General features: G+C 37.6%; 1 protein-coding gene across 1 annotated transcript; it reads left to right on the forward strand.

Moving 5' to 3' along the window:
- Positions 1-11,124: 11,124 nt before the first annotated feature.
- On the forward strand, positions 11,125-12,060 carry LOC115814934 (olfactory receptor 52D1-like). Its single transcript, XM_030777908.1, has one exon. The coding sequence runs from the start codon at positions 11,125-11,127 to the stop codon at positions 12,058-12,060; it is 936 nt and encodes a 311-aa protein (XP_030633768.1).

Genomic DNA, 12,060 nt, shown 5'->3' on the forward strand with positions numbered 1-12,060 from the left:
TAAAAACTGCTCTGTAGTCGTTGCTGTTGTTGTTGTTGTTGTTGTTGTTGTTGTTGTTTTTATTAGTTCTTACTCAAAAGCTATTTTTCTCACTGTTTTGTTGGATGCTGTCATCATTCAATCTATTATCCGTGAAATCACATGTATGAAGTAATCTCAAAATTATTTGTTAAAACTCATGTTAAAGCTCTTGACTCAGTTTTGTTCTGGCTATGCTGAATCCTAATCCTGTCTAGTAATTATTTGGATGCAGTGATTAACTATGCTGCGTAGCTCATCACTGATATTTTATGGGCTTTGCATTTTTCAGTTTGATGATGCCATTGTTTGCACAGCACCCAATGATGTCACAAAGCAAGAACTGTTTACGTGTGATTTAACATTGAGATATATTTTGCATTTATTAAAGTACAGAACGCAAAATATATATTCTTGTAATATTTTTTCACTGGATAATTGTGACAAATAACTGCGAAGTTCAGCTTTACTCAACCTCAAATCTGACTTCCATAGTGATGAAAGGACCAAGTTTACTCAGTTACACTTTGCTTGTCAGAATTGCATCAGTATGAGTGTTATACAACTGCATGATGTTGTCATATAACCTTACTGCAAAGTGAGTTATAGGCTGTACAGTCTAAAACAAACTCCTTACCAGGCCTAGTGTCAATAAGGGGGATTTGTGCTTTATTCAGTATTTTTATTGATTTAGAAGGGTAATATGAATTATTTTTGTGTATTAGTGGATAAACAGTGATTCTAAAAAATAGGCTCACCATTTATCAACTAGATAGCTTCAATAATTGAACTCGGACCATAGATTACAAAATAATTGGACCGCGCACTGATCGAATGAAGTAGCTGAAAGCATGAGGTTCCCTGAATGTGTTAACTGTAATATTTCCTATAATTAATAAAGTATTGCACTTCTTTATGGAAAAATATGACAAAATCTCAACACACAGTACATGCTGAGAATACTTCAAAGAACAGACAGAAAATTCTGCAGGTCTGCAAAAGCAAATCGACTGTACCCAAAGAGCTTCAGAAAAAGGGTCAGAATTGATTAGTTCATAAAAGAGGGAAGAACTGTAGTCTCTGGGCCAAAACTCTACAGACAACAGAGAAGGGAACATTCCCATTTCCAGCCCTGGAATTTTGCATCATAGGTCATTTTGCAGTGGGTAGTGCTGTGGCCTCACAGCAAGGAAGTCCTGGGTTCAGTTCCTGGCTGGGCTGCCAGGGTCCTTTCCGTGCGGAGCTTGCATGTTCTCCCCATGTCTGCATGGGTTTCCTCCCACAGTCCAAAGACATGCAGGTCATGCAAATTGGAGACACTAAATTGCCCCTAGGTATGAATGTGAGTGTATTCCTCTGTGTGTCTGCCCTGCGATGGTCTGGTGACCTGTCCGGAGTGTTTCCCCACCTTTTGCCCAATGAGTGCTGGGATAGGCTCCAGCACCCCGCAGCCCTAATTAGGATAAGCGGCTTTGAAAATGAACCAATGAATGAAGGTTTTTGATAGGACTGTTTCATTTAAGATGTTTGAAAGCGTTTTATGTTTTGTGTTCATGAGGATTTTTTTCAAATACAGTTAAAATATGGATTGATTTTAAATTACGGAACATTCAGAAGGCCTGAAAATGTAGGGCCTGGATTTTGTACTCTACATTGATCAGCATTTAGACTTAGATAGTCATGCCCCATAATGGTCAATGTGTGTCCCTTAATGATGTAACTCAGTAGACATAAACAACTTTGTTGCTGATCATTAGTATGTTTCCAGCTAAAGACCTTTAAACCCAAGAGATCACATAGTCCAGTAAATCTCTCAGTGAACAGTGGGGAGCAAACTTCAATAATATTATGCTTTAATGAGGTCCCATGATAGCACAATAAGTCCATCATGGTCCAATTTACATTACTGTGGTCTTGAAGAAGAGTACATTATGTAATTTTGTACTATGTTATTTTGGATCGGTGTAGTCAGGAGATCTGAGAGCCCTCTGCCCCTCCTCCCCTGTCAGTTTGCTGCTTGTTAAGTTTTTTATATGATTCATATAATTCAGACAAAATGTCTTATGATGGCCTTGTTCCTGATCTTTAAGCTTACCACTCAAAATAAACCCTCCTGCTCTATCTATATTAAGTGATTAAACAAGAATAAAATAATTCAATCCCTGAGTACGCCTTTGAAGTCTGTTTCAAGTTTTTGCGAGTTTGTTTTTTCTCTCTCTCTCCCTCTTTGTCTCTGTCTCTCTGTCTCTCTCTCTCTCTCTCTCTCTCTCTTTAATTAGTAACCAGCTGACCTTTGTTCAGAGTAAAACAGGTATTAAACAGACAAACATATAACAATGGGGGCAAATGGAGTATAGATGCACTAATCAATTCACATAGACTTTGAACAATATACTCTGAATATAGTTTGAATGTACACACTGAATCATGAGCCATGAGAGCATTGATCATGGATTAAAAACATGGAGAAAGTCAATCTCCGGCTTAGGGATGAGTTTCAGCAGGGGGAAAGACGTTACATTTTCTGCACATACATTCCTGTCAAAATACTAAGCTTCCATGTGGGGTGTTATGTTAATCTAGGCCCACAGAAGTAACAGCATTTTTTTTCTTTTACCACTACCTTGGTATGCATCAATGGATTTAAGAGAGGCTTTTCATGTTTCAAAGGCCGTGTTGTTGGTGGTAATGGTGGAAGTTGGGCCTCTGGCCGCTGCAAAGCACATATATATGGACTAGAGACAGTCCCCGTAAGTCAATGCTGCTTTGTTTTTCAGTGCTTTTTACCCAACTGCAAGTACTGCATTTTACCCAAAACTACTGAGTAATTTTCTATTGGATAGTGAGGTAATCTCTTATCCAGCTTGTCTAGTACAGGCATTTTTACTTTATGCATATTGTGCTTCAGAATTCTCACTGTTATCAGCAATGGCCCATGACTAACGGTGTAAAGGCTCTGAAACTAAGACCGAAACCGTGGTACAAACGCTCACGGTCTCGTGTCGCAGTTCTGGAGGACGGAACCACGTAGCCTGTTCAGCTCTCATTACATTACTAATGTAACAAAACTCAGTATTCATTCCACAATTAACCCTATAACACATGTATATCACAAAATTATTATTCTTTTTAAAGTTAGGGCAAGCTGTATATTTTGTGTTAGGGGTGTAACGGTACACGTATCTGTGCCGTACCTTTCGGTACAGGACATTTGGTTTTGTGCGTGTTGTGATCCGAGTGAATAGAGTCTAGCTTTAACCAGGCACATTACGTGCATAACTTTTTTTATGTTCTGATGGTCAGTCGACCGAAACATTCACAAATAAAGTGATATTTGAGAAGATACAGTGTGCCCTCTCCTCTACATTTCTGTGTGTGGAACTAAAATTAAAAACGCAGTTTCTTCTCTGATAGAGCCGTGACTGAATTAGCACATGCTCAGTGATGCACAAACCTAGAGCTTGAGGACCCTCCTGTATCCTTCAGGTCTCCTGTTTGGGAACATTTCGGTTTTCCAGTGAACTACAGTAGTAATGAGCAAAGGCAAGCGGGTAAGACCAAGGCAGAGCATTGCTCATATGAAATTGAGTATGTTTCTGGCAGTACGTTGAACATGATTACTCATCTGAGATGTCTCATGCGGCATCGTGCAAATGTAAATATCACCAGTACAAGGAAAAAAAACAGAGTGGAGTGCAAAGCGGAAATTATGGCTATTTATAAACTTGAACAAGTTTATAAGTTTACAAGTAAATCCTTAACATACCGTTACACCACTATCTATGACAGGTATGTGTCTATCACTAAACCACTGCAATATGCAACACTTGTCAAAATGACAGCTGTTAATAAGATGATATTTTTTTCATGGTTTTTCATGGTGTAGGGAGCACCAGTATAAACCTTATTGAGTAATGACACAGAAAATTGAACTGCTCAAGAGCACTCTTAATTGCTCCTCTAAACATCACATCAGTGTGTAGTAAAGGAAATGGAGTCATCTGTATTGGAGTTAGTTTAGGACAGGGCGTGTAAGCCAGCTGAGTGCTAGATGAGGAACAAGACAAATCTAGCCAAATATCTAGGTATATGGCTGAAGAGATGACATCAAGTTCTCATCAGCAGGCCTCAAAGTTCCTCCAAATATTTCCTCACGAAAGCACATAACATGATGTGAACATTAAGACAAGATGTGGAAAGGGCACTGAAATCACATTAAATTTGTTCATTTATCTAATTCAAGTGAATATTTTTAGAGAAATGAGTATGTCAGTGTATGGTTATGTCACTTATTCTGTTCTAACAATTTATCTAGTAGAGTAATGTATTTTGCTAAGCTGTCCATGCCAGGCCCACTACTATAGTCAAAAAGATCCATTTTCACTGTCCTTTTCCACGAGGGGTCAAACTTCAGATTAGATGTTCAATAATTTATCATAAGATATTAAATATGCACACATCATATATGCACACATCAAAAGATCAAAACACCTAAACTGACTGATTTACTGAAACTCCTCACTTTGGCTGTTTTATGGAGCCAGGTTCAACACAATAACTCTCCATCTCCTCAATCAAGGAATTTAAGCACATGCTTTAAAAGAATAGCATTAAAAATGAACTACATAGAACACGTTTGCACTGATAGGAGAATAGAATTAAAGAATGTGGAAAATCTCCTCTTTTTTATTACAACTAGTGTTCTGTTGTTTTAGACAGTGAAGTATGCTATTAAATATCAAGAATAGACCATTATCAGTACTGGCAATTAAATATCCCCATCCCTATGAATAACAGTGCATGTTTTTTTTCTCAATAACTAAGGGATAATGAGAACCTTAAACTACAGTGCAGTCATTTTTGATACGCAATACATTTATATTGCTATTATTCATTGAGCTGACATTCTTATCCAAAGCAACTTAAAATAATTCTCCATGTCAAAGGTCACAGTGATGCAGGTTTTTTGGCTAGAGAAATCAACTACAGTAGAAATGTGAAGACCTAAAACACAAGGCTTTGACATTGTAGTGTACATTCACTCTGCAGGGAATATTGAAGTGTTTGTAATGATGTAACTGAGCTGTGATAAACATGTTAAATTAGTTGTATTTGCCTTGTATCCCACAGGGCACTCTGTCCACCACTTTCCTCAGAGGGATGAGATTAGATATTCCACAGGTCTGGAACATTTTAATTAAGTCCCATTGGTGTAGTAGCCAAGGAAATTAAGTTTTTATTTATTATTATTATTATTATTTTTTAATAAAGTTGTTTGTAACAAGTCATAATAAATCATTGTAATCATGTTCTATTATATCGTCTTTTTTGCTCTCTGAGGTTGTGTCCTCTCTCTCTCTCTCTCTCTCTCTCTCTCTCTAATAATCTGCTTTAGGTAAAGGGGAAATTAAATAGCTTTATATCCATGTTAGCTGAAGTATCTGAAAAACAAATGTTTCCTTTACGACATCATGGTAGGAAGATCAAAACCTCACACTGTCATTTCTAATAAAAAGAATATAGTAAGAAAACATTTTTTCTTATTTTTCTGTCACTGGTCACTCAGCAACAGATAATTACTCCACCACAAACATATTATTCCCATACGAGCCATTTACATCTGTCCTCAGAAGGACTTTCACAGACTAGACCTTCAATCCTCCATGGATGAAGGCAGAAGGACAGTTAACACCCTCAGCCTGCTAATTGCCATTGCCATTATTATTAGTTCATCTTGATTTACTCTGTGGTCATGGAGCCACTGTTGCAGATCCCATGGTGCAGGGTGAGCCTGCATACGAAATGACTGACAGATGTATTGATATTATCAGTACAACAAAAAATGAGGAAAGCTGAGGTGAAAAAGGCCATGGAACTGAGGGCACAGAGGAAAATAAAGAGATGTCAGACTAAATGATGCAATCGGTCCTGTTTAATGGCCTCTTTTATCTTCAAGTTTTAACCCCATGAACAAATTTGTTATTTTAAGACAAATAAGAATTGTCTGATAACAGATATTTTTTTTAAATGATGAAGAATAGCAGCGATGCAATATGCTTATTCAATTATTTTCAATTTCACACATTTTCAGGCACTTGCACTTAAAGTTCGAGTAATGCTAAATCTTCAAAATATCATCAGTCAAATGAAACCAATGAGAAATGCTTAAGACAATAAATGGCCCTGAACCAAAAGCAACAGTTGCTTATTAGACAAAGTACTTATTAAATATACATAACCTTGTTAAAAAAAAAAAAAAAAACAAAAAAAAACCTTCTAAACACAAATGACATAGATAATTACAGTATTAAAAATGAGCATGAATGAACAGGTAAAATTTATCACAAGTACAAAAAAAACTCTTTTGTCATGTACTGGGAAGGGAAAAAAATATTTGCAGTGTTTAAACAATTTGCAGGATATAAATAATTTGCAGTGTAAAGGTGCAGTGAGCTGCAAAAAGATGTAGGGTGTAAAATAGGTGCAGGATGTGTGTTGTTTATGTTTTTAAGTGCTTATGGTCCGTGTGGCCTGAGGGAAGAAGCTCCTTCTCAGCCTCTCAGTCTTGGCCATGGTGGAGCAGAGACGCTTGCCAGAGGGCAGTCACTGAAACGGTGGTGATGTGTGTGGACCATGTCAGGTCCTAAGAGATGTGAGGTGCCTGTAGCTGCTCACTTTTACCACCAGGGTGCCGTAGATCCTGAGTGGTGTGTGCCGGGTCCTCTGCTTCTCCCTGCACCATGATGACAGCGCCTGCACCTCGTCCAGATTGGCTGTCTCGTTGTTGCTGGAGATCAGGCCTACCACCACTGTGTCATCTGCAAATTTCACAATAATGTTGGAGCTGTGTGTGGATATGCACTCATAGGCATAAGGGGAGCAGAGCAGAAGACTCAGGGCGCAGGCTTCGTGATTATGCAGAGATCTCCCAACCACTGTATGACATCACACACAGTGGTAAACATTTAGCTTTAACTGACTCATTGACTTGGACTCCTGATGCTGAAAAGGCTCAGGTCTCAACACTGCCTTACCTAGCTCTTCCTGTTTCGGCCTACCTGATTACAACAAATCATTCAATTTGTTTGTCTCTGAACGTGAAGGTTTCATTCCAACCCAGACCCATGGTGATAAGTAATGACCAATGGGCTATCACTCAAAATGCTAATCTACCACTGAAAGAGCTATGGTACCATGTTTGTATCCTGTCGTAGCTGCAATTGAGTGTTAGGAACTGCTGACCTTGTTGCAATGAACCCTCTTACTGTATATGTACACCAGGCTGTTCACTCTCTTATTGTACAGGCAAATACTGCATACCTCACTCCTGCAAAGATGTTGCATTGGCAGAATGTATTGTTAACCATGTCTCATGTCACTCTGAAACACTGTACTGTCCTTAACCCTCCCACTCTTTGACCCACAGCTGAGGACTGAGAGCCACACTCCTGCGAGGCCATCATGAACACTAACATAAAACCCAAAGAAGATTTGTCTGACACCCCTCTGTCTAACCCAGATTCTGTTTTCTTTGTAAATGGCTCTACACTGAGAAATGTGGTTTACCATGTACTGCATATGCTGTGTGCAGCCCACATGCTGTGACTTAGAGTGCCAGAATTCCTGGCCATCTCTCTGTGCAAGTGGCTGAACTATCTGCCCTGACCCGTGCATTTATTCTAGGAAAAGGTCAAAACATCACTGTGTACACTGATTCTAAACATTTGTCACAACGTCCATGCTCTGTGGAAAAATCGTGGGTATCTTAATTCCACAGGAAAACCTATTAACCACAAGTCACTCATTGAAAACTTGTTCACTGCTCTCTTATTTCCACTCACTGTTGCTGTGCCCACACGGGTTCTACTGACCCTGTTTCTCAAGGTAATGCTATGGCTGACGCAGCAACCAAGTCTGCTGCCCTCTTTCCTGTCTCTCCTACTTACAAATGTACCGCTCTGCTCAGCAAAATGTGTTCTCATCTAATGATGTCTCATTGTTGCAATCAGGAGCTGATGAGAAAGAGCTGATGTTGTTTCCAAGAAAAGCATCTTATATAGGTTGAAGGGTTTTTTGTTGTTGTTGTTGTTGGTGGTGGTGGTGGTGTTTTTTGTTTGTTTGTTTGTTTTGCTTTGTTTTTTTACCGTAATATGTATATAATAAATCTTTGCTGCAAACAAACAACAACAACAAAATAACACATCCACATAGCTAATGCTATAAAGACGAAGCATAGGCATAAACATGTATTGATTACCTTGAAGTGAATTAAATGAGTTTCCAGTTATAGGTCATGCTGCTAAATCTATGCGGCAACAGTAGCATGCTTGCAATGATAAAAGTGCAAACAGAAAAAAATGCATTTAATGTGTCTAATATTTTACAAACACATATTGACTTCAACTGTATTTTCAATTAAAACTGACTTCATTCTCTACATCTGGCTGGCTAACACAGGTTACTTGTTAAATTGAAAAAATCGAATTTGTTGATTAGATAACAATACTTCGATTGATTCATAGTAGTCTTTGTAACTGTCTACTGCAGTTTCAATGCACTGCTGCACACTGATTACTTCATGTCTGATTCTCAATGTTTACATGATACTGCACTGACACTGCACTGGTACATAAAGCTGTACATCCCCCATGTGCAATACCGTTGCTCACACTCGCCACTTTAAATTTTAATTTTAAGCCTCCTTCGCATGTATATAGTGTATATTTCATATTCTATTTTATTCTCCTACTCTTACTTATTTTTTTAATTCCCTGTTTTGCTCTATTCTACTCCTTAGTGTGTACTCTTATTTATTTAAATCCCTACTGTACTTTTATTCTACAACTAGTGTGCTCTATTGCTGAGTTGACCTGTTTCTCTCGTCTCACACATTTCATTGTACCGTTGACCAAAGGTGGACAAAGTAAACAACCCCATTACTTGAGTAAAAGTATAGATACTCCTGGTCAAATATTACTCCAATACAAGTAAAAGTTGTTCAGCTCAATTTTTACTTGAGTTAAAGTACTGGAGTACTTGCTTTTAAAAATACCTGAAGTATTCAAAGGTACATTTTCTTTTTAATGTCATCACATCGTTGTATTGTTGCAACAATGCATTTACAGAGTCTAATGACTCTGAAACAACCTATTGAATGCACTGACTTGCTTGTACAACCTGTAGAATAAAAAGCTTGTGGAATATGCTACAAAGCCTATAGAAACACAGTTGAACCAAATGCTTCCTCTTTAAAAGACAGTGTATAGCTTCAGTTAAACAGGCACTAGGTTAACTCAGATTGGCCTTAAAAGGATAAACACGTCATAATGTTGTAGGCTAGGTTAATTTTACTTCTACTACATAGCATTGTCTGAAATGTGAAACAGCTGGATGACCATCGTCACTGCTTGATTCCCACCCCCCTCATCTTATTGGGACCGGGTCCTACGTGAATCCGCTGACCTTACAAATATTACTGTGTTTACCTGACAAGATTAAAATATATATTTCTGAAAGGATTTTTGTCAGTAACGTTAACTCGCCATTTACGCTAGGTAACTATTAGTATGCGTCAACAGTGGATTCACACAGGACCCGGTGTTATGCCCCAAATGGTTTTCAAGCCAACTGGTTTCCGTACGTGTTCACACACTGTGTTAACAGTAGAAGTTGTGGTCTGCCTCTGTCACCAGATTCGACACACATTCACAAACATATAAATCGCAATTTTCAAGTCACATCTCATATCTACTGTGGCATATGATTGTAAGTTTTAGGCGAACACAGCGCGCGAACGCATACGGGAAGCAATTAGCTTGGAAACCAGTTGATTTCAAAAATCTCAGACATGGACTTAAGATATGGCCATGGCTGCTGTGGTAAGGAACCTTTATCTTTATCATCTTTATCTTCCATTGTAGTAGCCATCAGTAAAACCGCCAAGTTCAGTTGTTAAAAAAAATGCAGCACGCACTTGACTGACAGCATTGGAGCAGTTGACTGTGATTGTTTTTTCCCCTGTGATGAACACACTATGCCCTATTGCATTTTAGAAAAGAAAATTCGTCCGCTGACAAGCTATGCATTAAAGTAACGAGTAACGAGAACCTTCATAGAAATGTAGTGGAGTGAATAGTACAATATTTGTATTTCAAATGTAGTGGAGTAAAAGTCATAAGTTTCCAAAAAAAATAACACTCAAGTAAAGTACAGATACTTGAAAAATGTACTTAAGAACAGTACTCAAGTAAATGTACTTTGTTACTGTCCACCCCTGCCGTTGACCCTGTGTTAACCTACATATGACAAATAAACTCTTAAACTAAACTAAACCAAACTAAACTAAACTAAACTAAACTAAACTAAACTAACTGCCTTTCTTTTAAGACAAAGGGTTAGCTTTTTGCACATTTATTTTAAGTTTGCAAAGCTAATTTTATTTTTGCCTCCTGTAATGACAGTATAAACTTCTGGAAATGCACATGATCCCAAATATAGCATATTTTGTTGATCACACTGATTCTTTTTTTTAAACTTCTTTAAAAATGTTAGAGTGTTAAGTGCAACACTGCTTAAAGACAGTAAAATTAGACAATGCAGACCTTCAGTAGTTAGACATCATTTCTGTCACTGAACTAGATACTCTACCACCCTAATTCAGTCAGTAGTATGGTGTTCTGAACTACTGACCCACAAAAACAGAAGTACAATTTAAAAAAAAAAAAAACATTCAGTCTTAAATTTTTAGCACAGTGGTTGCAATCTCAGTGTTGTGAACACCAGCAATCAGAGGGTGTGACCGAAACTGAGGGAGTTTCCTTGCCATGGTTACAGTTTATTCCATCAAAGTTTTGGACTGCATACTTTTTCACCCAGTTAAGGATATAAAGCAGGTTCCACCACTCTCTTTAAACTGATTTGCTGATAGCATAGGCCTGATGCATGTAATGAACAGTTTGAGTAGTATCAAACACTCACCACAGCAGTGAATGATTCAGACACAAATTGTGGAGCATGCGAGTACCTGGGAAGTGGCTGTCTAAGTGGTATATTTTAACTAAAAAATCTCTTTTTGGATTTTATATGTTTGAGCAATTTTCAAAAATCATGATGAATACAACTCAGTTAACTCAATTCATGTCTATAATATTATCACAATATATAGATGTCGGACCCATGAGATATTTTTATTTTTCTGGGTTAACTCTGCTGTATTTGATAATCTTGTTTTCAAATGCATTGCTTATTGGTGTGATCTGCAAAGAGAAGACGCTACATGAGCCCATGTACATTTTCCTGTGCAGTTTGTTTCTTAATGAATTGTATGGAAGCACAGCTTTGTTCCCATCTCTTCTTGTTCATATAATCTCTAATATCAAGGAGATTTCTCGTACTTTTTGTTTTATACAGATTTTTTGTTTGTACACGTATGCTGTTTTGGAATATTGCAATTTAGCTGTTATGTCCTATGACAGATATGTTTCTATCTGTTATCCTTTCCATTACAGTAGAATAATAACTCATCATAAAGTATTCGTGTTCATTTTGCTTTCTTGGCTATTCACTTTTTTACAATTTAGCTTTACTGTCTTCTTGAGTGCACGACTACAGCTGTGTGACAATGTCATTGAGAAAGTGTATTGTGACAACTACTTATTAGTTAGACTCGCTTGTTCAAATACAGATGTGAATAACATTTATGGTCTGTTTTTCACGGTTTTGGCTTTAGGTATTCCATTGTCACTAATTTTCTATTCATATATGAAAATTTTGAAGATCTGTTGGAATTCTAACAGAGAAACTAAGCAGAGGGCCATGAGCACTTGCACTCCACACATAGCATCACTTCTTAATTTCTCCTTTGGCTGTCTCTTTGAAGTTCTCCAAAGTAGATTTAAAAATGTGAACATGCCTGCTACTTTACGCATATGTATCTCAGTTTATTTTTTGATGTGCCAACCACTCTTTAATCCTGTGATGTATGGAGTAAGACTGACAAAAATTAGAAATGCATGCAGAAAAATAATTTATTCCCTCATATAA

Source organism: Chanos chanos, chromosome 6 (genome assembly GCF_902362185.1).
Source record: "Chanos chanos chromosome 6, fChaCha1.1, whole genome shotgun sequence".
NCBI lineage: Eukaryota > Metazoa > Chordata > Actinopteri > Gonorynchiformes > Chanidae > Chanos > Chanos chanos.

Excerpts from the sequence above, each read along its gene's own strand:
- LOC115814934 (XM_030777908.1), top strand. The coding sequence starts at position 11,125 with ATGATGAATACAACTCAGTTAACTCAATTCATGTCTATAATATTATCA.